Below are 27,579 nucleotides of genomic sequence, written 5' to 3'. Positions count from 1 at the left end.
CGGTACCGAAGGGCTTGTCTCTAAAACTAAATCCAGCAATGACAACATTAAATCGAGAAGAACAAGCGAAGTGGGAGAAAACACTTCAAGATGCATCGCTGCAGCTCATGAAAATAATTATTCAGCACAGTGAACGCAAATCTCTCGAAATTAAAGAGGCTGAGCTTTCAATGAGGCGTCAGGCCGATCTCAGCGAGGAGGACCTTAATGAATTGGTGGAATATGAAAATCAAAAAGCAGCAATGACAACAGAGCGCAAGCGTCGCAAACTAGAACGGGATGGGGTAACTGAGACAATCACTACTACACATGCAACTATACCGGCGACACCGATAAAGGCCAACCAGAACGTAAAAACAGCTCTTCCAAGTGTGATTAATTTTTCTTCTGGACAGTTATCTGCGTCCGAAATAAGCCTCCTTTCAAAGGGTCTTACATTCTGTCCGGCAAGTGGCAAATTTAATGAATTTCAGTTATATCAGGATTTGGATAATTTTGCCAGAAACCTTCGCCTACGGGAGTACTTTCACGATCATAAACCGAGCCGAACAGCATTCCCCGGTTCATCAGAAAAAACTTGGTCGCCGCCTGAGCAGCGGGACAAACACCTAGATATGTATATCTCGGCCGTACAAAAGGACATCATAGCGGCTTGCTCAAAAGCAAAACGGTATCGAAACAATCTCACCTCGGAAGAGCGAAAGTCACTGGAGTGCCTGGGCCGTCGAGCGGATCTGGTAATTAAGCCTGCAGATAAGGGTGGCGCAGTAGTAATACTAGATAAAGCTGACTACCTGAGAGAAGGTTACCGGCAACTTGAGGACAAGAACTTCTATGCGGAACTTGATGAGGACCCCACTAAATTATTCCAATCAGAAATAAACCGCGAACTAAACTCGCTCCATAAGAACGGAAAGATCACGGCCGATATGCTCAAAGCAATGCGACCGATTCAACCTGGCCCAGGCCGTTTTTATCTGCTCCCCAAAATCCACAAAGCCAACCACCCCGGCCGTCCTATTGTCTCAAGCAACGGCACGGTGACAGAAAGAATGTCAAGCGCGCTAGACTTTATCATTAAGGACATAGTTCCAACTATCCCCTCTTACATTAAGGACACGAACCACTTTCTCCGCGAAATCACCGGACTCGAGGTTCCTGCGGATAGCATCCTTGTGACAATGGATGTAGTGTCACTTTACACAAACATTCCACAGTCAGATGGCATTGTTGCAACGGTGCAAGCTTTCAAGAACGCTAGTACACACTTATGCTTAGACGAGGACACGCTGTCGACACTTCTGAGGTTGGTACTTAGCCACAATAACTTCGAATTTGATAATAAACATTTTCTCCAGATAAACGGTACAGCAATGGGTACAAAGATGGCTCCTAATTACGCGAATATTTTTATGGCATCTATTGAAGAACCTTTTCTTGCAACCAGAACATTGAAGCCTCTCGTCTACAAAAGGTTCTTAGACGATGTATTCATTATTTGGCACCACGGAGAGGAAAGTCTCCTTTCGTTCATAGATGATTTCAATTCAACTCACCCTTCAATATCTTTTACACACAGTTACTCGAAATCAACCATAAACTTTCTTGATGTCACTGTTAAAATTAATGAGAATCGCATCCATACAAATCTATACAAAAAACCAACGGATCGCCATCAATACCTTCACTTTAAGAGTAGCCATCCACGTCATTGCAAAACAGCCATACCATACTCACAAGCCCATCGATACCGCCGAATTTGTTCGGACGTGTCAGATTTCGAAGGTCATGCCGAGGATCTTAAAACGGCCCTTGTGGCGAAGGACTACCCAGAGAGTATCATCGATGATGCTATAAGCCGGGCGAGGAGTTTAGATAGAAACGAAATTTTGTCGGGCTCGAAACAATGCCACTCAAAAAACCAAACGAACCTTGTCCTCACGTACTCGTCCACACTACCGCACCTCAACAACATTCTCTCTAAACATTTCAACATTATACAGCAGAGTACGCGCCTGTCCTCAGTTTTCACGGAGCCGCCGCGAGTGGTCTACCGGCGCGGAAGGAATATAAAGGACATCCTAGTAAGAGCTAAGACGACCGAGTCTGAAAACAGGGAATCGGGTTGCAGGCCATGTGGAAAACAGCGCTGCCAGGTCTGCAAACATATGACCACAACCTGTGTTGCCAAGGCTTCGTCCTCTGACTTCACATTCAAAATTAAGGGACCTCTAAATTGTGACAGTCAGAATGTTGTATATATGCTACATTGCGATGTCTGTGGCCAGCAGTATATAGGCCAGACTGGGACGGCGTTTAGACTACGTCTGAATAACCACAGAGCTCACGCGCGTACTCTGCCAGATCTCCCTTTCTCTAAACATCTGAGTTTGCCAGAACACTCATTCGACAAAATACGCGTCACCCTCCTGCAGTCAGGCTTCCGCAGCACTCGTGAACGGGAACAACGAGAGTCCTATTTCATCCACAAATTTGAAACAGTGACACACGGCATAAATGAAAACATGGGGAACCTCTCGTTTCTTCGGTCATGCAAAAGTTAGTAGACGGGAAAAGGAATCCTGACAGTTGTAACTCGTCATGTATGCTAAAATGGTATCGAACAAGTATCTGGGGGAGCGGACCAACCGGAAACCTTTGCATATTCTGTACTTTTGTGCAATTTTGTTGACATGTGCTTTTGTATGTTTTATTTTTTTCCGACTTTTCAGTATTCAATGTATACCTTTCCCACATCTTACCTTTGCCTTTTTATTATTATATTTTTCAACGTTTTATTCGTTTTTATTCTCATTTTCTTCCTTTCTTTCTATATTTTAACCAGCTTGCTTAACTTATTAATTCATTTTTTAAATGGGATAGGCTGACCCGCACTACATTTTTCAACCACAGGCGCCTCGGAGAGCCGCGCTAACAGGGCAGGATTCTTGTACTCACGCCGCCACTTCGACACAGACACGAGGATTAACGTGTAGTTCACAAGGGGCCTCGTGCGCATGCACAATCTGTGCCCCCACACACACGCAACGGGTAAGCGTCAAAAGAACACCGCCCCCCCCCCCTTCTTTTTTTTTTTTTTTTTTCCTCCCTCTTTAAGTGACCGCAAAAGGCGCGGGATCGGGCTTACTCTGCCACGGATGCACCCCTCGCAGCAAGTAATTGCTGCCACGCAAGCAAAGCAACAATGCTCCCGACGACCTCCAAAGGCGCGCCGCGGAAGCCGCGCTCTGCGTTTTGTTGCGCTTCTGCCATCTCAATTTTTTTTTTTTTTTTCCTTCCTCCTCCCATTCTACGGCATCTGCTCTACTCCGCCGAAACGGCGCTTGTTTCCCGTTTCCCCATTCTCTTCTTTGCTTGCTCTAGCGAATGAGCGGAGAGGAACTGTTTGAAACACTATACGTCACCGCTGACAACTTGACCGTTTTATTATTTCCTCTCTTTCCTTCCTTCAACTAAGAGTGCCCACGACGATTTTGGATGTTCGTATAGCGCTGTATTTGCTCATAAGCCCTGACGAAGACCGGTCCTCCGGTCGAAACCGTTGGCAAATAAAATTAAGACAACCGCTTAGTTGTGTCTCTTCTCTTCCCAAGTACGTTTGGCCCATTGGAAAAGCTTCTTCAATTCTACAGCAATGGCTGCCATCCATCCCACTTCTGAGCGGTTGTCTGCGCGTTTTCCGCGCGTTCCGATAAGCTGTGCTATCATCGGAGATTCTTCGATCAAGTACGTACACGAAACGTTCAATCCCCTGGAACCTGGAACTCCCGCGTTCGTCTCGTACCGTGGAGCACGCTTCAACGACGTCCTCGGCCTGCTCCACCGTTTGCCACCGACACTGCCGAGGCTGGTGATTCACGTGGGAACTGTGGACATTGCAGACAATGGTTGCGCGCAGGCGCTGGCGGACTTCAAAGAACTCGTTGAGAGAATCCACCAGGAGCGACCACACCTGGAAGTTTGCGTTAGCCTGCCGCTACCGAGAGCCCCGAACCGCCGACGCCGAGGAGCGAACAAGAAGTTCGTACACTGGTTTAACAGAGAGGCCTCCCGTTTCGTAGCCCAAGTGCGCCGCCTCTGCCATCGGAAGGAACTGGGTCGCGGTGTCTTCTATCTCGACCACGCCTTCCACGAGATGCCGCCTTGGAGGGTCCTTGCCGCTGACGGCCTTCACCCCAGCTTCGAAGGCGTGGCGATGCTGGCGCTCCACTACCGAGGCCTGCTCACCACGAGGACCAGCCGCTGGCACCCGCTGGTTTCACAGCCGGCCAGGAACGGTGCCCTGGCCGGTGCCGGCTCTCCGGTGCCTGGCGAAAACATGGCACCCGCGGACTCTTCCTCATCGCGCACTCCCGTGCCACCGGTCCCGAGGCCCGTCATTGCCCCAACATCGCCGACGACGACGTACAACCTCCGGAGCTATTCTGAAGCCGCCCGACGACCAGCGCAGCCGAAAGTAAACTGACTGCCGAATAGTTCAGGTATGGTCCGTTCCCCCAAACTGCGCTCCCGCTCATTTCAGAAAATTAGGAAGTTAATTGAAAAACGGGTGAAGTACGATCTCCACTATTCGACGCTGACTGCATATTTAAATTCTAATTCGGTACCGAAGGGCTTGTCTCTAAAACTAAATCCAGCAATGACAACATTAAATCGAGAAGAACAAGCGAAGTGGGAGAAAACACTTCAAGATGCATCGCTGCAGCTCATGAAAATAATTATTCAGCACAGTGAACGCAAATCTCTCGAAATTAAAGAGGCTGAGCTTTCAATGAGGCGTCAGGCCGATCTCAGCGAGGAGGACCTTAATGAATTGGTGGAATATGAAAATCAAAAAGCAGCAATGACAACAGAGCGCAAGCGTCGCAAACTAGAACGGGATGGGGTAACTGAGACAATCACTACTACACATGCAACTATACCGGCGACACCGATAAAGGCCAACCAGAACGTAAAAACAGCTCTTCCAAGTGTGATTAATTTTTCTTCTGGACAGTTATCTGCGTCCGAAATAAGCCTCCTTTCAAAGGGTCTTACATTCTGTCCGGCAAGTGGCAAATTTAATGAATTTCAGTTATATCAGGATTTGGATAATTTTGCCAGAAACCTTCGCCTACGGGAGTACTTTCACGATCATAAACCGAGCCGAACAGCATTCCCCGGTTCATCAGAAAAAACTTGGTCGCCGCCTGAGCAGCGGGACAAACACCTAGATATGTATATCTCGGCCGTACAAAAGGACATCATAGCGGCTTGCTCAAAAGCAAAACGGTATCGAAACAATCTCACCTCGGAAGAGCGAAAGTCACTGGAGTGCCTGGGCCGTCGAGCGGATCTGGTAATTAAGCCTGCAGATAAGGGTGGCGCAGTAGTAATACTAGATAAAGCTGACTACCTGAGAGAAGGTTACCGGCAACTTGAGGACAAGAACTTCTATGCGGAACTTGATGAGGACCCCACTAAATTATTCCAATCAGAAATAAACCGCGAACTAAACTCGCTCCATAAGAACGGAAAGATCACGGCCGATATGCTCAAAGCAATGCGACCGATTCAACCTGGCCCAGGCCGTTTTTATCTGCTCCCCAAAATCCACAAAGCCAACCACCCCGGCCGTCCTATTGTCTCAAGCAACGGCACGGTGACAGAAAGAATGTCAAGCGCGCTAGACTTTATCATTAAGGACATAGTTCCAACTATCCCCTCTTACATTAAGGACACGAACCACTTTCTCCGCGAAATCACCGGACTCGAGGTTCCTGCGGATAGCATCCTTGTGACAATGGATGTAGTGTCACTTTACACAAACATTCCACAGTCAGATGGCATTGTTGCAACGGTGCAAGCTTTCAAGAACGCTAGTACACACTTATGCTTAGACGAGGACACGCTGTCGACACTTCTGAGGTTGGTACTTAGCCACAATAACTTCGAATTTGATAATAAACATTTTCTCCAGATAAACGGTACAGCAATGGGTACAAAGATGGCTCCTAATTACGCGAATATTTTTATGGCATCTATTGAAGAACCTTTTCTTGCAACCAGAACATTGAAGCCTCTCGTCTACAAAAGGTTCTTAGACGATGTATTCATTATTTGGCACCACGGAGAGGAAAGTCTCCTTTCGTTCATAGATGATTTCAATTCAACTCACCCTTCAATATCTTTTACACACAGTTACTCGAAATCAACCATAAACTTTCTTGATGTCACTGTTAAAATTAATGAGAATCGCATCCATACAAATCTATACAAAAAACCAACGGATCGCCATCAATACCTTCACTTTAAGAGTAGCCATCCACGTCATTGCAAAACAGCCATACCATACTCACAAGCCCATCGATACCGCCGAATTTGTTCGGACGTGTCAGATTTCGAAGGTCATGCCGAGGATCTTAAAACGGCCCTTGTGGCGAAGGACTACCCAGAGAGTATCATCGATGATGCTATAAGCCGGGCGAGGAGTTTAGATAGAAACGAAATTTTGTCGGGCTCGAAACAATGCCACTCAAAAAACCAAACGAACCTTGTCCTCACGTACTCGTCCACACTACCGCACCTCAACAACATTCTCTCTAAACATTTCAACATTATACAGCAGAGTACGCGCCTGTCCTCAGTTTTCACGGAGCCGCCGCGAGTGGTCTACCGGCGCGGAAGGAATATAAAGGACATCCTAGTAAGAGCTAAGACGACCGAGTCTGAAAACAGGGAATCGGGTTGCAGGCCATGTGGAAAACAGCGCTGCCAGGTCTGCAAACATATGACCACAACCTGTGTTGCCAAGGCTTCGTCCTCTGACTTCACATTCAAAATTAAGGGACCTCTAAATTGTGACAGTCAGAATGTTGTATATATGCTACATTGCGATGTCTGTGGCCAGCAGTATATAGGCCAGACTGGGACGGCGTTTAGACTACGTCTGAATAACCACAGAGCTCACGCGCGTACTCTGCCAGATCTCCCTTTCTCTAAACATCTGAGTTTGCCAGAACACTCATTCGACAAAATACGCGTCACCCTCCTGCAGTCAGGCTTCCGCAGCACTCGTGAACGGGAACAACGAGAGTCCTATTTCATCCACAAATTTGAAACAGTGACACACGGCATAAATGAAAACATGGGGAACCTCTCGTTTCTTCGGTCATGCAAAAGTTAGTAGACGGGAAAAGGAATCCTGACAGTTGTAACTCGTCATGTATGCTAAAATGGTATCGAACAAGTATCTGGGGGAGCGGACCAACCGGAAACCTTTGCATATTCTGTACTTTTGTGCAATTTTGTTGACATGTGCTTTTGTATGTTTTATTTTTTTCCGACTTTTCAGTATTCAATGTATACCTTTCCCACATCTTACCTTTGCCTTTTTATTATTATATTTTTCAACGTTTTATTCGTTTTATTCTCATTTTCTTCCTTTCTTTCTATATTTTAACCAGCTTGCTTAACTTATTAATTCATTTTTTAAATGGGATAGGCTGACCCGCACTACATTTTTCAACCACAGGCGCCTCGGAGAGCCGCGCTAACAGGGCAGGATTCTTGTACTCACGCCGCCACTTCGACACAGACACGAGGATTAACGTGTAGTTCACAAGGGGCCTCGTGCGCATGCACAATCTGTGCCCCCACACACACGCAACGGGTAAGCGTCAAAAGAACACCGCCCCCCCCCCCTTCTTTTTTTTTTTTTTTTTTTTTTCCTCCCTCTTTAAGTGACCGCAAAAGGCGCGGGATCGGGCTTACTCTGCCACGGATGCACCCCTCGCAGGAAGTAATTGCTGCCACGCAAGCAAAGCAACAATGCTCCCGACGACCTTCAAAGGCGCGCCGCGGAAGCCGCGCTCTGCGTTTTGTTGCGCTTCTGCCATCTCAATTTTTTTTTTTTTTTTTTTCCTTCCTCCTCCCATTCTACGGCATCTGCTCTACTCCGCCGAAACGGCGCTTGTTTCCCGTTTCCCCATTCTCTTCTTTGCTTGCTCTAGCGAATGAGCGGAGAGGAACTGTTTGAAACACTATACGTCACCGCTGACAACTTGACCGTTTTATTATTTCCTCTCTTTCCTTCCTTCAACTAAGAGTGCCCACGACGATTTTGGATGTTCGTATAGCGCTGTATTTGCTCATAAGCCCTGACGAAGACCGGTCCTCCGGTCGAAACCGTTGGCAAATAAAATTAAGACAACCGCTTAGTTGTGTCTCTTCTCTTCCCAAGTACGTTTGGCCCATTGGAAAAGCTTCTTCAAATATATATATATATATATATATATATATCTGTGTGTGTGTGTGTGTGTGTGTGTGTGAGAGAGAGAGAGAGAGAGAAAGAGTGAAGGGGGTGCGCCATGCACGAATATGCAATAAGTGAGCTAAGGGCTGTAAAAAAACAAAGAGATGAACAAGAACAATGTAAGACGGAACAAACTTGGCGAGGTCGAAGTGCTAATTCCTTTACGGAATAAAGAAGGACTTCACGGCTCAGCTCCCGCACAACTACACAAGTGTGCGCGAACCCGCGGCACAAAATGTGTGCGGAAAGCAGCCTGCCGAACGCTATATATTTCAAACGCGCACCCGAAACACGGCGGGAATTGACAACACTTTAGCAAAGTTAGCTTGCGGCAATGTTCCTTGCATGCGTGCCTCTCGAAACTAGTTCATAACATCTATATTTTGACGCGTTACTGTATTTAGTTGCGAAAACATCACAAAACAGTATACGCTGGTTTCACAACATCCACTGCATGCAAATGTTCCTAGACACATTACCTTTTTTTTATTCAACTGAGAAGCGCAGCTTGTGGAAGTGCTCGCTATTGAGCATAGCGACACGCATTGCTTCACATATGTGCTTGTACTCCATATCATTGCGACCGTTATCCCACTTGACGTAGTTAAGATGTCCTTTGCGCAATTAGCTAGGGCCCTAAATTAGAAAAAAGTTATCGTAACAAATGATGGCCAACGGCGACGTTGGCGCCTCTTTTAAGCACAGTGTGGCGCAGTGTACGCACCTTTGCGAGCACCTTTGCAAATTCGGCGCCAGGGCTCAGCTCTCGTGCCCACTGGCTATAGTATAGACAACGTTGTGTGCATACCACTTATTTTTCCGCGCAACTAATAAAACTCGGAATAAAGGCACGCATGCGTATATATTCAATACCAGCAAGGGTATCTGGGGCCGAAAAAAAAAAAGCTTCTCTCTCGTATGTGCGTTTTCCCATTGGTCAGCCCACTTCGCTAATGATATGTCCCACATCGCGATTGGCTGAAATATTCTGTTAAGAAAACTTTTAGCGTAAAACGTTTTCGTGTCTACGGGCCCTGATTGGCACAAATGAAAGGTGTCTCAATAGGCTGGAGTCCAGTTAACCCGACAAAATTGGATCGATTAGGCAGGACGTCCTGCCGCGCGGAGATGGTTCAGTTGGTCGAATTTTTACATATTATTATACATATATATTAACTTCGAGATGACGGACTCCTGCTCATATTAAACCACAACCGCTTCCTGCCAGGCTATTAGCGCGTCATCGACACTTTTATACAGGCCGTTTTATGGGATTCCCTCCGGTACACGTCGCACTGCGTGAAGCTCCGGGGGGCTGTGCAGGGCCCGTGCAGCCGGTTCTGCACTGGCTCTCCATTCATCCGGAATGCACCATCAGCGCGACCGCAACCAACCAAGCGCAGCTGGTTGCAGCCGGGGAACCTTGCAGACATGCGCCGCCGAGCGTGCACACGGGCGGCGTGCGCGCACACGCATGGCCAACATGCGTCCAGGCGCCCGCGCGCGGTGCGAGGCCACGCTTCGCGCCGATGCCTCCTCCGCTTCCACTGTAGTTCCAAGGCCGCAGAGGTTTTCTCCGGGAGTACGGAAACAGACGACACCGCAACAGGAACACCGTACAACATCCGAGTATAAGACACATGCACTGTCTAACTGTATCCAAGTCGCATCTCCCGAATGTATACGGTACACAAAGCAATTTCATTCATCGGGGCTTTTGTTTCGACTGTCCCATGCGGTGACGACGAGATGAAGGGAATGTAACTGCTTCACGAAAATCCCTCACTTTATCCCCAAGGTCAGGCATGGATGGCACTTGGATGCGCGTTGTCGGCGCAGGTGTCTCACGCCATACCAGCGGACAGGGTCCGTACTTCTGTGACCCGGTAAAGATGGGCCGTATAGCCGGCCGTCGGTAATAGTCCTGCTTTCATGAAGGCCGCCAAGCCACGCCGTCAAGGTCACCACAGCGTTCTCCAGCGATGCACCTGGCACTTGCCGCTTACATGGGCCCATGATACATCTCGGTTACCGCTAATGCGTCCACCAGCCCCTTGTACCACTATTAGGCCAAGCCATTTTCTCAGAAAGTGTAGCTTCTGCTAGCCACACGAATAAGCGGTGATGCGCGCGTGTCTTGACAGAAAGTTTGGCGACAAGAGCCTTGCGACCAGAGCAGCAGGCGCCTTGCGGAAAATCTCCATCTGCGATGCGATGACTATATAGCCGTAGTCACATGTACTTTCCTCGACTGGCAGCTGCGACATAATTAAAGGGGCGGGTCTGCTCGATGCCCCGAAAAAATTGCGTGACCGTGAAAAAAATGAAATCAACACCTCCGGTCGCCGCAAAACGAATTTCCAGGAAGCAAATATCTCAGAGCTGAACATATCCCTACTCCGCCGGATTCGCGCGCTATGAGTGTATATGCGGCCTTTTCCTACTGCACGTTTTAACAAGGAACCGCTGTAAAGACGTTCAAGGCGCAGTGTATTGGCTACCAAGAGGCACGGTATACATGATTACTGCCTATGGCAGGGTTTCGTTTTTTTGAATTACTTGCTGAAAGAAAGAGGTCGCCCCAACCACTAATCTTCATGTACATGTAACGCTGCACATGGAAACGTAAGAAAAATAATAGCAACAACCCATACTGTCGTCGTAAAGGATGATTACATGTAATTACAATTCCACTTCTCAGTGCAATGCTCCTGCGACGCTAACGCTCAGAAGCTTCCCGCAGTGAACCTGCACTCAGTCAATGGTATAGCAGTCAGGAAAACGATCCTCTTCCCACAGCTTCCTACTTTCAAAAAGGACTTCGATACAGAAGACATGGGTCATTTACCTGCCGTTATGCATGTTTTTTTAACTTATATATCCTGCACCGAAAGAGTATTTCGCTTAGTCATCCTTTAAAGAACAAAGCGCATCGGAATAATGTCAAAGTCCTTGCTCGAGCAAAGGCAGAAACATTCTCTACAGGTGCATAGAGCAACGCAGTTCTTTGAATACACGAGGAAAAAAAAGGAAGAAAAAAGACTGCAAGCCAATTTATTTTCTCCCTTTCTCCCGACCTTTTTTTTTTCTACAAGCCATGCGCTTTCATTCACTGGACTCTTAGGACATAACAATCAGCATGCATAACGTACCTATGAGCGGTGACAACCTTAGAGCTCACTACAAGCTCATCCTATACAGAACAGCATCGCACTTGTCTGCCATTTGTGCCTTTTCCCTTCAAAGCATTGTTCACAAGCGGGACGCAATTATTAAAAAAGTTCGCCCCCTCCTGAAGAAAGCCATCAGCCAGAGGAACGGTCAAGAGCCTGGACCAGAGAGTAGCTAGCGTTTACCAACTGAACGTTCGGATCTGTTGAGCTGCAAAATACTCGTACGAAGCCAGTAAAAAGTAGAAAATGTAAACAAATTAGGAAAGTAGGCCTAATACTTCACTAACTTTCTTTCCTGTAAGAGTGGTTTCCGGTGTCCGGACACCAACGACCTGACGACGGACTTGACGGACTTATGATTTGAATATTTTCAAATTGCATCTCGATTGAACAGGGACTCCTTCAAGTTCAACATTCTCGTTCGCCTGCCCTTTTTTCGCGTTTCAGTTCTTCGCTATACTGTCCGTAAGCAAGGCACAAGAACGCAGTGCTGCGCGTGTGGGGCCGATTGTCACTGGCATCGCGAGCGATGTACTGGGCCTGATCGGGCGCGGTATGGTACGGTTTATGTGGTTTAACTTACCGAAGCGACTGCGGCTATGAAAGGCGCCGTAGTAAAGGGCTGTCAGTAATTTCAAGCACCTCGGCTTCTTTAACGTGCAGTGACATGACTAAGTACACGGGCCTCTAGCATTTCGTCTTCACCGAAATGCGACCGCCGTGGCCGAGAACTAACCCGTGTTTTCGGATCAGAAGCCGAGCGCCGTAACCACTATGTCACGGTGGCGGCCAATCACAGATGGAGAGTAAAGACCTGCGTGAAGGCGCGATGGGCTCGCGACTGTTTGTGAATCGCTGCGAACGTCTGGCCCGACCCTTCGGACTCTGCATATTTGTCGAGCGGCTCAAGTCGGCTCGAGTCAACCAAACGGGGTAGGGAAGAATAATGTCTAGCATTCGATATTGGCTAAAATTTTATCTCCCAAACACTTACATAGAGTAAGAGCTTTTCTGGTGGATATGGGTGCCTGGTTTTTATTTTCTGGCTCCGCACCGCCAGTTCCGAGACCATATGCAGCCTTTTGTACGCACTTTCCACAGCACACCGAGCCGAATCGACATAACCGCGCCTGGTCTGTCAATAGCGTTTTCACAAGAAGCGGGGCAAGTCGACTTGCCCCGCTTCATGTGAATACGCTATGAAAGCAGATCTTATCGTGTACTGCAGCTAGGATGTTGAAGCGGGTGTATACATGCGCAGCGCTATCAGAATGGCGACACGGCAAATAGTTGGGATAGGGCCTGCAGTGTGCGACACGGAGCAGCTATTGTGATGCTGTTACGAAATATTATGCAAAAGCCCCGCGACAGACGCGCAATCAGCGCTCCTGCACGCACGCACGCACGCACGCACGCACGCACGCACACACACACACACACACACACACACACACACACACACACACACACACACACACACACACACACACACACACACACATACATCGTCGGACCACTGTCATCATAGCGATAGCGAGGGAGACAAGAAGCATTGCTCGGTCCACGGCACTTGCTCTCTGCGTGCTGACCGCACACAGTTTAGAAAACGACGATAAATCACGCACCTTCCTCGTACCTTTACGCAACTGTCACGACAAGGAGTGAGGAGTGCTTCCTTGTACTCATTACGTGGTGAATTAGACACCCTAAACTGCGCTGAAGGCAAGAAATGCGCGATGCAAGAAAGAAATAAAGAAGGAAGAAAAAGAAAACCTCGCCTAGCGAAGAAAGTGCGCGAAATTACGAAAGAAGATCTCCGCGAACTTTCCTCCTGGGGTAGAATTTCTTTTCCGCCTCCGCTTGAAAAAATATGCTCAGATGGCACTATTGTGACTTGGATGCACGGAGTCAGTTTTCGCTCAGGTAAAATGAGAGCCGAGGATAGCACTGAGTCGTCCTAATCAAGAAAACGGCGCATGGTGACAAAAGGCCGGACGAAGCACGAAGGGCCGCCGGCCTCATTCTATAACGTCTGTGTGCGCGCTTAATGCGTCCTTACGCTCTCTCGTGCAAGCTGTGCAAGTTAGTTCGACAGTTTGGAGCAGCCATATGCGACCGCAATCGTAAAACTCACAGTTGTCGCCAGAGTACAAGTGTCACACTTCGATGTCGTGCAATAACTGCCACGCAGCCAAATAACATTCACACACGGCGCAAGAAAGTGTATATAAAGAAAAAACACGACAAAAGAGAGCAGGAGGACAGCAGAAACGTCGCGGAATAATGCAAGCAAAAAAACAACAACAAACAAACAAACAAACAAACAAACAACAAACAAAAAACGACAGTATATCGAAAAATAACAAACAAGACAGAATTGGTCGCACCCCATTCTGTCTTGCCACACTTTCTCAGCGTGTTGTTCAGCCTCTTAACCCAAGGTGCAAACACTTGGCTCAGTGTGCAGCTTTTCCCCGGGGGTTCGAAACTGCCGCTTTTACACAGAACATGCCCACTTCAATTCCAGAAGAAAAGTGCTCAAAACAATACAATGTCGCACCCGAGGCGCCTAATTATCCCTCTTCGCTGTTTTGCCCACTTACAAACGACAGGATGTACAGAAGGACGACGGCTCGCCTACCGTGCCTTCCTCAGCTGGAGCAGGCAAGCACCCAGCCTGGCCGTGCAGGCGTCGCGCACCTTGGCGCCGTAGCCGTAGCTGAAGCGGGCAAGCGTGCGCAGCACGCTCTTCAGGAGGGCCGCCAGTGCGCGCAGCCCGGCAGCCAGTGAAGCCAGGGCACGCTTGCACGCGGCGCGAACCCGGTGCAGGCAGCCGAACACCAGCGTCGCGTCCCGGCCGCCTACGGTGGTCGTAATCCAGAGGACGTGCGCGTCGACGGCGAACGGAGGTGTCCGGCCGAACACCAGCGACGATCCGGGCGTCCAACCGAAGCACGCCGGGCTGAGCACGACGCACGACGAGCCGGAGAATGAAGCCGTCAAGCCGGACGAGGACGACGAGTGGCCGCGCCGCTGAGGCACCTGTGCAAGACGCTGCTGTGGACGGCGCCGCGCGCGAGGCGACGACGATGACCGCAGCTGACGGCGTGCGGCAGCCGGTGGATGCCGCGGCAGCCGCGGTGGACTTTGCGAAGACGTTTCGCGGCCGCTCTTAAGCGGAGCCGAAGGAGCGGCGCTGAGCATTCCCTCAACGCGCGTATACCGACGCGAGCTGCTGGCCCGGCCGGACGAGGAAATGAAAGGACGACGCCGACCGCGCTTGCCCGTGTTGCCAGGGGAAAGAAAGAGCGGGGAAAAGTCGGCTTAAATGGCGGCACACGCGCGACAGGTGACGCGCGCCGCTCAAAGGAGACCGACGCCGCAAGGAGAAGACTTCGCGCGGGGATATTGTGTAGCCTTTGTTACGGCGCCCTCTCTGCAGCGGCAAAGGCCGCATTCACTTCGCATAATAAGCGCACGCCACGTAATATGTCAAAACGAGGACCTGCTCAGAAAGCGGTGAATCACAGGCAGGCGTCTCATTTTGTCCATCAATACTGAGTCTCTCAGCCGCTATACTTCAAGCTTGTCAGTGTGAAAGCCCGCAAACTTCACGTATATGCTGTTGAGCCCAGAGCGTCGGATCTGTGAACGCTGCGGCAGGTGTTCGCTGTCCCCATACCTAAATCGTTATGCCAGTGCCCCGACGAAATATGGTATCTAGCGACTACATCAAAACATCAGGTGTATGAAAAAAAAACAAAAAAAACTCATGCCGGTTTATCCAGGTATGGGTGGCATTCTCTCTCTGTCTCTTGAATCTTCATTCTTTTCGCGTCAACTAAGGCCCCGGCTGGGCACCGCACTGGGCCAACATGCAAAGAATTCAGACGAGAAGACCCGACTGCCAAATCTGGACATAATTTATACAGCCAGGAAAGTAAAGAAATATACAATGTTCTCATTAACCGGTATTATAACGCGACTATACGAGACTGTCGGTATCGAACTTGAGTCTACCGTGGCTTCTATCACTACACAGTCGTGAGTCAATGGACTTCGATAACACCGAAGTCAATTGAGTTTTGCGTTACACTATAGCATGCGCACCGAGAGCACAGACACACGAGCCCCTGCTTAGTGAACTTTGTCTTCTTCGTTTAAAAGCGGCAGCGGCACTGACACGCGCACACACACGCTCGCGCTGACGTATGTATCCGCCGCGGTGGTACAGTTGTTACGGCGTTCCGCTATTGACCCAGAGGATGCGGGCTCGATCCCGGCCGCGGCAGTCGCAATTTAGATGGAGGCGAGATGCTGTAGGCCAGTCCACTTAGATTTAATAATAAGTGCTGGGGTTTTGCGAGCCAAAACCACCATATGATTATGAGACAGTGAGACAGGCCGTAGTGGAGGACTCGGGAAATTTCGACCACGTGGTATTCTTAACGTGCACCTATATCGAAGTGAAGCCGCCGCGGTGGTACTATATATATATATATATATATATATATATATATATATATATATATATATATATATATATATATATATATATATATAGCGTTGAAATGTATGCCGACGCACACTAGGACGACGCGACAAAATGCATGTCAATTGCTGCTCTGGAGATGGTCCAGAACAACGCCGCACGTTTCATTCACGCTAATTACAGACCATCCGCCAGTACTATGAAATCAGACCTTTCCCTCCCTATATTATCTTTGCGCAGAAAAGTGTCACGCATTGCCTTCTTCCATAAAGTGTATCATTATCCTGCACCACGCGGTCGTCTCATCCCTCAACCATATTATGTATCCCATCGCACTGACCATCGTCACAAAGTCGGATTCGCTTCATGTAATTACTATGCACTTTTATCAATCATTTGTACCACGAACCTCCCGTGATTGGAATAGCCTTCCTGCGGACGTTGTAAACATTAATCAATATGAACATTTCCGTAATTCCGTAGCTAATATTGTATACTCAGGCTCTCTCCAACTTACTGTGACATTTCTATTGTACTTGCGTATTTTGTTCCTTTTATTTCTTATTTTTGGTGCGTATATGCTTTTACCACTTCCCTTCTGTAATGCCTCTGGCTCTGAGGGGTATAATAAAATAAAATGAAAAATGAGATGTTGCCGACTGTTGCCTGCAGTACGTCACACTATTTTTTTGTGTTCCTAATTGCCTAATTAGGCATGTTTCATTACCTAACTTTCGAAGCAACGAAGCTGGCCGAAGAAGTCCAATTAGAAAGTTGTAGATCAGTTTGCAAAACGTCCAATTAGACAGTTTCTAACTTTCTGTCTATTAAGTATTAGTGTTTTTCTGCTTACTACAGATGACCGCGAAATACAAAAAGAAATGCCACGTGACATGCCCGCTTGCGCGCCTATATGCGCGGTGATTGCAGTGCTCCCTAACGTTCCGCATGGAGACGACCATAGCATTTGGCCGAGCGTGCTGCCTCGACAGGGACAGCGACGATTGGTGGTGGCTGTGCGATGACGCACGTTTTGCTAGCGGCAACACAAGCGATAACCGCTGCGTGTGCTTATCGCTGTCATGAACCGCCGCGAGAGAAGCATATCGTTTGTACGCGGAACGTTATATAGGGAGCACTGCAACCACAGCGCGCAAGCGGGCAGGTCACGTGGTGCTTTCTTGTACTTCGCGGGCATCTGTAGTAAGCAGAAAAATGCGAATAGTTAATAGATAGAAAGTTACAAAACTGTCAAATCGGACGTTTTGCAAACTGACCTACAAACTGCTCACTAGAATTTTTTGCCCAGGATCGTTGCTTCAAAAGTTAGTTAATTAAACATGCCTAATTACGTAACTAAGGAAAACACGAAAAATAGCGAGACTTACTTTAGGCAATAGTCATACATTTGGTTGCGTCGCCATAGTGCGCATCGGTAAAACTCTGGCTAAATAAATATAGCTGGGGCACCCTGTGCATGTCTCTCTCTCTCTCTCTCTCTCTCTCTCTATATATATATATATATATATATCTATATATATAATATATATATTATATATAGAGAGAGAGGAGAGTGAGGAGGAGAGAGAGAGACTAATATATATATATATATTATATATATATATATATCTATATATATATAATATTGATTGCAGTACGTTCACCTTTGTAGCGAGGCCGGCAGTAGGGTGAAGAACCAACTTATTGCCGTTTGGTTAGAGCTATATAAAGAGAAGCGTGACGTGACATGTCACGTGATTACAGGTGTTAGGTGACGGCTGAACACCCGTGCTACGTCTCCTTCATGGGAACAACTAATATGCCTTTCCGGCTGCGGGTATCGACAGGGCTGGCGGCGAGTCTGGTTGCTTCGGCGTAGCTCTTGAGGGAAAGTGGTCTTCTCTGGGGCCATCGTCGCTGTGCGTCGTCCTCTCCCTCAGGTGTTCTCTTGTGCGCCTGAATTCTCGACCATCTTCTGTTCTTATGATTGCTGACCGGGGCGTGTTTGCTGGCCTCAGAAGTACCGCAGGCGACCACGTTCGCTGGAGGGTGTCGTATGTGGTGTTATGACTGGCAGTCGGTGGCGACGCGCTGACCATGAGAATGGACGGGCGATGCGTTCTCACACTGCTAGAACACCTGCATCCTTCCTAGAAACGGAATCCCCGGGACGGCAAGCGATCGACAATGGGAAGAATCTCGACCTAATAGGGGGACGGCCAAGTTGGAGAAGTTTCCACAATGGGCCACCTGGGTTTGGATTGGGTGCTGCCGGGGCCACCTGACCGGTATGTTTTGACAGGAGTCGCTGCAGACCCTTTTCTGCCTTTGGGGAAGAGTCCGAGGAACAATCCCCGAGGAACCTGTTGCCTTGCTTCCCCCACAAGCGTGCCGTCGCCGGGCCCTTGCTGTTTCAAGAGTGCAACGACCCCTCAGCAACAGTGAAATGGACTGTGCCATGGTGGGTGGGGTCGTGTGTGTGATTGGTGGTTATCAAGAAGGAGGAGCCAGCCTGAGGGGTTAAAACGACGGTGCTAAGTGAGAAATGGGGCTCTGAGCCCTCGGTAACAGGCTCATCCAATTCGCTCGTCGCTGAACTTTGACCTTGTCACGATGTAAATTGAGTGTACAAAAAGTGCCAGTAAACTTGTTATTGTTTTCCCAAATTGCTAGCAGCATTTCCTCAACCCGGAGACTCGACTACGCTACCAAACGGAGTCCGGGTACGACGCTGCCCTATCGTAGCAACAACTTGGTTGCCGAGAAGGGATGGATCCAAATACCCAGGCACGACAGTGGACACTGGCTGGCCTGGAGAAAGGGGCGGTAGATCGTTCGTTCCACGGTTGTAATACACCTTCTGGCTTTGACGGATCTCCTGGAGCCTGCTGTGAACGGCTCGTTGCCTAAAAAGACTTGGAGTTCCTTACAATTCTTTGGCTCTTCCATTTCCAGTATGTCCTTCACTCGACCTGGGTCCAGGCGGAGGCATTCAGTGCTAAGAATGTGCCCGAGGTAGCGGACTTCAGGCTGCAAAAAAGTGCATTTCTTTAGATTAAGCTTGAGGTTGTTTTCGCGACAGCACGACCACAACAGGTTGTGGTCGTGCTCCTCAAATTTCTTAATTAGAACTTCAACATCATTTCTGTCTTCCGCCTCCTCGAACTTGAAGGTACTGTATGCCTTTCGAGCTTTCTTCGCCTATGGTGACTAGCAACGTGGCTGCTTGAACATCCTTTGGCTGATCGTTCAATCTTGTAGCGGTGGAAAAGAGCAGAGACTCACTTTTCCAAGTTTTCCAGGCAACCCAAGGGTCCTGTGACGTCTCCATGGGCTTCGGGGGCGGTAGTAGTGCGGACGCCATCGACGCATCCGCTGGGTTTCGCTGCCACCACGTAGCGAGGCCGGCAGTCGGGTGAAGAACAACTTTATTGCCGTTTGGTTAGAGCTATATAAAGAGAAGCGTGACGTGACATGTCACGTGATTACAGGTGTTAGGTGACGGCTGCACACCCAGCCGTGCTACACCCTTGCTAATTCAACTAAGAAACACATCTCACTCCATGACGGCGAACACGAGTTGTCACATGCCGCCATCATGAAGAGCGCTGGCCTCGATGAACGAACCCTTCGCGCTGCCTAAGGCAACGGCGTAACTGAGACAACACGACACCCGACACTATAGCACACGGGAAGACGGCGCACATGAAACGACCAGTCATGTGGGCTCGGCCAGCCTTCGCAGATACCCGCCGCAGATTACCTTCAAGATAGCGCGAGCAGGCCGCGTACGCGCGGACAGCACACAGTCAGTCCTACGCAGGTATACGGACGGGAAGACGGGCGCTAACTTGCTCTACGTCGTCAAAATTGATTTCTGCAGGTTGCCGTTCAAAGTGCGGAGAAATCTAAGCCATGTAGGGCGTTACACCGGGAAGTGGCACAAAGTATTCAATGGCTACCCACCATGGTTGCCCAGCGGCAATGCGTTGCGCTGCTAAGTACGAGGTTGCGGGAGCAAATCCTGACCACGGTGGTCGCGTTTCGATGGAGCGATATGCAAGAACGCTCGTATGCTTAGATTTGGGTGCACGTCAAGGAACCCCAGGTGGTCGAAATTAATCCGAATTCGTCCACTACAGCGTGCCTCATAATCATAAGCTGGTCTTGGAAAGAAAAAAAAAAAAAGAAACGCGGATTTTTTTTTTATTGCGCCCGGAACTATATAGGGGAGCTGAGTCATCCTACACTCTTTACAATATTTGCCTTGTGAAGACAACCATGACGGAAATCGCGGTGGAGTCGAGCATATGTTAACTTGTGAATAACAATTTACTTCGAGTGACGAATAAAATAATCACAAGAACAATGAAGTAAACATGTGGCGGATTCATCTTCGCCAATACCACCATTTGAAAAACAACTTTTGAGCAGACAGCAAAACGCCGTCTTCGTTGGCTGTACATGCTGTGCCCTCCAATACATACGTGCACAGACATGATGTTCAGATTCTGTCTATCGCCCAAAACCCACACAAACGGCGCCGGGAAAAGCTAAGCTTAGCAGCTCAGTGCCCTCGCCTTCCAAGCAATGTACACAGTTGGCCCTGCATTGCTGATCTATCCAGAGGTGAGTGCTTGTAGGTCCACGTTTCTTCTTTTTCCCCGACCTATGTTGTGAAGCGACCGAGGATGAGCCGGTGTCCTGACAAGAACGTCGACAAGATAAGCACAACACCACGGGAAAGGATGTAAGGAAGAAAACCCAGTTTAGAGCTCATTAAAACTGTTGCCAGTAAAAACAGCTTGGAGCGATGCGTCCGGTCACGGTGCTTCGCTCGCTCGGCACCCGTCAGCCAGTTGGAAAAACTAGAAAACACCAGTTATAACAAGCAAGCGAGCCGGATGATGCAGAGAGGACGGCATGAATCATGCTTTCAATGCCCGCCTGCTCAGAGAGGGAGCACGTACACGCAGGCAACAAACAAGTCGGGGCCTGTTCCACTCACACGCCCGACAACAGTAATTTTTCCGGCAGTGGAAAAACACACTGATGCGCGCACAAAGCGGGAAAATGAAGCGGCGAGCGGGGTTCCAATATAAGATACGTGTGCTGTCACGGCTATCCCGCAAGTGAAGCTAGCAGCGATCACTTAGGATGATCAACAATACCAGCAACATAACACAAAATCGAAAAATTATTGCAACTTTTAAAAGACTATAAGTGCTAAAGAGACAATTCAGAGTGAGCTCAACAAATCCCTTGCTTTCTTCTACTGTGCTAAATAATGCTATCGGCCAATATAACATGCACTGCGCGGTGTATGGTGGGCTGACCTTGTTCCATGTGTATAGTGCGTTGGCACTGATTCAATGCTTGAACAGCGGAAAAAGATTCGTGCTCTGGCTGCGGGAGTAACGCGTGAATGCTTCCACGTAATTTCAGCCTAAGACAGCTGCTAAGCTTACACATTTGCAAGACGTTCTAAAGTCCACGGCAACATAATTAACATGCTTTTCACGAAGCTCACGCACCCTTATTACGTGCCTCTGTAAACACGTCGCATACCGTTTCTACCCCCAAGGGCTGGCTGCTGGTGTTAAGACCTCGTGAAATTCATTCAGCGCGTACCACATTCCCGTAGAGTCAGTAAAAAGGCCGACGGCGCAATACAAACGCCACGCTGAGTGGCTGCTGCTGTTGTACCTGAGCGCAAAACTGGACCCACGTGTATGCTATACTTCTACGTGTAGGGTAGCCAACCGATCCAAAGCTCGGTTGACCCGCTGCCTTTACCCCTCGTTTCTCTCTCTCTTTCTGTCTCTATATATACCTATATGCTTCTGCTGGAGATACGTTCTGACAAGGCTTTAGAATCCACCGTTTACCAACAGAGTCGGCCCGCCAGGCTATCTCCCTCTGTGACCTGTCTTGAAAGTACAGTGAAGAATTACCGATCGCACAGCCCGCTTAGGTAGCTTTAAAGGGGCACTGCAGTTTATAGCTGGCGCGATTGCGTCGTTCTTTCTTATGCGCGTTACAGAACAGGCTACAGATACTGCGAGGTGTTCATCAATAACGTTTGCTATCAATCTAATAAGTGACGCATTGCTCATACTGTTACATACGCACACGGAAAAAACAAGAAGACACAGGACAGACTGCTGACATTCTACTAACAGTTTTTATTGAGAGCAGCAGGCCCACTTATGCGAAAACCTCACCAATATCAGGCAAGATGCGACGAAGAAAGATAAAAAAGAATATAACCCTCCCCCCCCCCCCCCCCCCCCCCCCCCCCACACACACACACACCCGCACGCATGCACGCAAAGAACCTCGCACTCGCCATCGCACCACCATCGTCCAGAACAATAAAACGTCATTCCCTAGTAAATGATACGCATACTCATGCCTTCCTTTTTCATTTTTCTCCTTGTCTATCTTTCCTTATTATTTTTTTTTATAACGCAAAATATTGCGAATTGACGCAAAAGGCACCAGCCTATAGCCTATTTCGCGAGCTTCGATTATCTCAGATGTTGTCTTTTCTAGGCATCGGCGCAGCGCGGTGGTCCGCTAAAGATCCTGATTGCAACTGCGTTGAGACACAGCAGTATAGCGTGAAGTGACCCGACATAAGCCTCCTCACATTGCAACAGTGCTTTTTCAACCTCTCAGTCAAGCACCTGCCCGTCTGGCGACTATATATCATTTCGCGGAGATCAGCGAAATAGAATAACCAACATCACCCACAGCTTCGCAAATTGGGAGCCGTGGTATAATTTTTCTGTCTTTCTTTAGACCCTGGACGAAGATCGAGTCCTTTTTTTTAATATCACGATAAGATGCCAATACTAGTTAACTCGTCAATGTGATCGATTCAAGGTTGACTATAATAGAAGCATGTCGAATTCCACCAGGTTGCGAACGTTGAGATGTCGCGCTGCTAAGCTCGAGGGCGCGTCCTATCCCGTCTATGGCGGCCGCATTTCGACAGGGATGAAATGCAAAGAACACCTGTGTGCATAGGTTTAACTCCAGGTGGTCGAAATTAATCCAGTGTCTCCCATTAGGGCGTGCCTCATAATCCTATCCTGGTTTTGGCACGTAAAAACCGAGAAAGTATTATTAACGACGAGAAAGCTTATTCCACCACGGGCATACCGCGCGCACAGAGGCATTGTAGCGACTCATACTCTATATATGCTGCTTACGCCACGGTTATGCCAGAGTGTGCTGTTCGTGTGATAACATTTCAAGCAGACCCGCCACGGTGGTCTAGTGGTTGTGGCGCTCGATTGCTGACCCGCAGGTTGCGGGATCGAATCCCGGCAGCGGCGGCCGCATTTTTGATGGAGGCGAAAATGCTCGAGGCCCGTGTACTTAGATTTAGGAGCACGTTAAAGAAGCACAGGTGGTCGAAACTTCCGGAGCGTCTCTCACAATCATATTGTGGTTTTTGGACGTTAAACCCTAACAATTATTAGACAGAGTTTGAGAATTGGGGACCCAAGACACTGGGTCCCCAAGTTGCGTTGGGTAGGCTGCTTTTGCGTTCGGAGGATCAGCAGAGAATTGGGTCAAACGCAAGCTGCGTTGGGTCAAATTGGGTCAAACGCAAGGAGCGCCACACATGGCGAAGTTATAAATTAAGCAAGACGCGGGCCATACTGCGTCGTGGCCCGCGATACGTCCGCGTCGTCTCGCTGGCGACCCAAGACGCCTTGGGGCCCCAGGCTAGTTTTCGATCTTTGGATCTTACGTCAACGCGAGCACAAGAGCCCAAGAGTGGCTTGGGTTCTGCGCATGCGCCCTGGCGGCTGCCAAATTTTTTAGGCCCCAATTGTCAAACTCTCTTTTATCACACGTTTCAAGCAGATGCCGCCAAGCGCTTTCACTTGCATGCGTATACATGAACGAGCATGCGATGGAGTGTCTATGTGGCGAGGAGGCTGCGAGCGTGCCCCTTGCATACAAGTTGCTTATCTTTCTTTTGTACTTGGAACGGGTATTTAAGATCACCAATTCCTCTACGCCACAGAGTTCCCTTAAAGGGGCGCATTTACTTGTGTGACAAATAACAAAATTAAGCTTAATTAAGTGAGCACGCTGTAACTGCGGACTTAAAACCGGACTAACACGAAATGCTACAATTAAGTATAGATATACTGACAGTGGCCCCTCTTTGCTGACAGTGACCCCTCTTTGGAGGTATCTGTTCCCTGAATGGGCTGCTAAGTCGACATGGCATTTCCATTCCTTCTATTCCGAAGTGCGCTAAAGAGGCGTTTGGGAATCTACTGACTAGGACTACAATGTGCTATTTTCTGGCGAATGCCGGAGTAGAATACCTCAAGAGCCCGGCGGGTATCACGTTATGTATCAAATAGCTATACTAGGATTAAATTCCGCGTTATTGTAACACACGAGTAAAGAGGAACAATAAAATAATTAGCGAAGACTCGCTAATTATGAAACATTACGACGCAGTTTCAATGTTCGATGAGACAAGCATGCCAGTCTTCTCTGGCAAAGTCGGTCTCCTCGAGCAATCCAATCCACCTGTGAGACGTAATGGTGATACTCGCCACGGGGCAGCAGAAAAGTCTAAGCACGGGAAAAACACATTCGAAAACTCGGCCTCTGGAATTTTCAGAAGGCGCGCGTGTGATCCTTGCACTATCTCCCCCTTCCAGGGGCACAACCTGAAATTCGGGAGGACGAGGGGGAGGGTCCGACCCCCCTTTATATGTGTTTTTGTGCGTATATATAAAGTACAGGACATGCAAAACGAAAACTTTTTAAATTTCCGACGTTTCAGCCGGGGACCGTCGAAACGTCGGAGAAATAAGTTTTCGTTTTGCATGCCCTCTACTTCGTAGTATTGATTCTACTGGATCCAAGGACACTTCCTTCCTCATATATATATATATATATATATATATATATATATATATATATATATATATATATTATATATATATATATATGTTTGTGTGTGTGTGTGTGTGTGTGTGTGTGTGTGTGTGTGTGTGTGTGTGTGTGTGTGTGTGTGTGGTGTGTGCAAAATGCAACAAAAAAAAACTGGAACAAGGGGAGGCGGGTGGTTAAACGCCTCAACTCATCATCTGGCCACGCAAATGCCTCTCTCCTCCTTCCCGTTTTCCCCTCTACCTCTCCCCCTTCGACACACAAAACTCGAGAAAATATAGCGAGAGGAAGTAACGGTAGGTCAGATTAGTGCCTTATAGGTTCCGTGTGCACAGCACTACACGTCGTTCACACTGCTACCGCGGCTGCTCGTATCGATAGCGCCCTCTCAGCGAGGTTTACGAAGACACAGAAATAGCAGCCACTCGAGATAGACGCCTTTCGCCGAGAGAGGGCAAACCCTCAAGACGAGCGCTACTGACAGCGGTCAAGGCGATCAGTTTGTCAAAAAAAAAGACAGCTCTTTTAGCTCCCCAACTGAAGGGAAAAAAAAGAAAAGAAAGCAATAATTGCTGGGGTTTTACGTGCCAAAACCGCGATATGGTTATTAGGCACGCCGCAGTGGGGGACTCCGGATTAATTCTGACTACCCGGGGTTCTTTAACGAGCACATAAATCTAATTACACGGGCGTTCTCGCATTTCGCCCCCATCGATATGCGGCGGCCGTTAGCGGGAACCAAAAAAAAAAAAAAAATGCGAATGTGCAGGGAGAGCTAATGTCGCTGCCGCCGCTCACTTCGCGACGCATGTTAGACAGGGACGAACTGCTACCACCGCGCGAGGGCAGGGGCCGACCGCCGCCGCGGCTGTGGTCACTGCTGCGGATCGGCTGCGTCGGCGTCGCTGCCGCTGGGCGGCGGCACTCACCAGCGACAAGCTGGCCGACCAACCTTGGGCCGTCCGGCAAGCCGAGGATGCCGCCCGGGTCCAAGGGCTTCAAGCCGTCACCTGACGCCATCATCAGCGACGGAGAGTGGGACGGGACAGGGGTTACTCCCCTCTTCCCCCCGCCTCGCCCGGACTTTTAATAAAGTTTATTCACTCACTCACGCAGAGCTCAAGCGGTTACCTGGAGACAGCTGCAAACTAACACTTACCCTAATCCACTGCTATATCACCGAATATACCCCGAGATCTATAACACCAGCATCTGTAAGGTCTTCCAGACAGACACAGCTACGCTTAAGCATATGCTCTGGGAATGCGAGGCTAAAGCCAAGCGTATTAATCCCGATGCTCTCTCGGCGAGGTGGGAAGCCGCTCTGCGCAGCTCCAAGCTCGCCGACCAACTCTGGGCAGTCTAGCAGGCCCGTGAAGCGGCGGAGAGGCAAGGCCTTGACGTCCCGACATGGGAGACCTGAGCCCGGGTCATTAATCTGCCGGACAAACAATAAAGTTCTTCCATCCATCAAGCAAATGCTGCGTACTACAGTTGCAGCGAAATAGAATAATCAGAGGGCGTGTATTTATCGCTTTCTGCACCACTTTCCCAATTACAGTTACGCTTGAGCCACTAAAATAGGTCAAATTCGTGGGTGCACACACACACACACACACCACACACACACACACACACACACACACACACACACACACACACACACACACACAGATATATATATATATATTATATATATATATACTTGACACGGCTAGCACCAAACTAGTGAATATAGAGAAGTGGAAAACAACAACACGACCACGTCTGTATTTCGTTATGTCTTCCAATACTGAAGACATCGAGCGGGCTCCCGGATCTCGCCGAAATTTGTCTGACAATATTTTATCCTTTCCTTTTCTCTCTTTTTTTTTTCACAGAATGGAGAATTAACACTAAAGCAGATCCCAATGACGAATTTCGTGCTAACGGAAATCATTCAGAAAATGAGCTTGCGATCAAAGCGAGCACCGGCATCGTGTGTATATATTTGATCAAGTGTCTGTGAAGTCTGCGGCGGTTATCTCGTGATGAATGCCGCTGTTGCGTCATCGCGGGAAGTAGACACGTAGTGTATGGTATGGTATGGTATGGTATGGAAAAACTTTATTTAGGTCCGTCGGGGCGTGAACTAGCACGTAGCGGGCCGCTCCCACGTCGGGACAGATAGGCCTAACCTGTCCGCCACGTCGTGGGCCCGTTGGACTGCCCATAGCTGCGTCCTGAAATCCGTACTGCGTAGCGCAGCATCCCACTTTGACGATGTAACGTTTTGAACCCGTAACGCAGGGCACCGCCAGAGCATATGTAGTTACGTCGAGAACTACCACGACCGTGTGGAAACCTCGAAGGACCTGAAAACTGCCGGTTAAACCTTACTGGTTTCCGGTACAAGGAGCCGAAACGTTAAACGCGGATTACAGCAGTTCTCGAAATGCTTCCGAGGTCGTGTCAGCTCACCGTGATTTTCTACGCACACACAATTCACACACATATTCAAACATATTGACAGAGACAAGAGAGATGGCCTTGTTTATTTGTCCTGCTTTTAGGGGCGAAGCTCCTTAAGCCGTGGGTCTGTCCTTCCTCTGTGACCGGTTTGTAACCACTCGTCAACGTCATCTTCTTCTACTGCATACCAGAACGCGCGCTGCTCACGAGCTAGT

The 27,579-nt window shown here is 48.7% G+C and overlaps 2 protein-coding genes across 3 annotated transcripts in view; both read right to left on the bottom strand.

Annotated features, from left to right (window-relative positions):
* Positions 1–27,579, bottom strand: part of LOC119401386 (protein transport protein Sec24A) — a 651,765-nt gene that overhangs the window by 444,498 nt on the left and 179,688 nt on the right. The window lies entirely within an intron of this gene.
* LOC119401322 (cGMP-dependent protein kinase 1) overlaps positions 1–27,579 on the bottom strand; it is a 175,433-nt gene that overhangs the window by 81,432 nt on the left and 66,422 nt on the right. Inside the window, exon 1 of one of the 2 annotated variants that reach the window (XM_037668024.2) lies at positions 14,129–14,706. The exons of the other annotated variant lie outside the window; for it this stretch is intronic. Coding sequence (XP_037523952.1) covers positions 14,129–14,691 — 563 coding nt within the window. The 5' untranslated portion in view covers positions 14,692–14,706. Of the gene's footprint in view, positions 1–14,128; positions 14,707–27,579 lie in introns of those variants that run through there. 2 annotated transcript variants of the gene reach the window in all.

This window comes from Rhipicephalus sanguineus, chromosome 1 (assembly GCF_013339695.2).
Source record: "Rhipicephalus sanguineus isolate Rsan-2018 chromosome 1, BIME_Rsan_1.4, whole genome shotgun sequence".
In the NCBI taxonomy this organism is placed as follows: Eukaryota; Metazoa; Arthropoda; class Arachnida; order Ixodida; family Ixodidae; genus Rhipicephalus; species Rhipicephalus sanguineus.
This window is presented reverse-complemented; position numbering and strand designations above follow the sequence as displayed.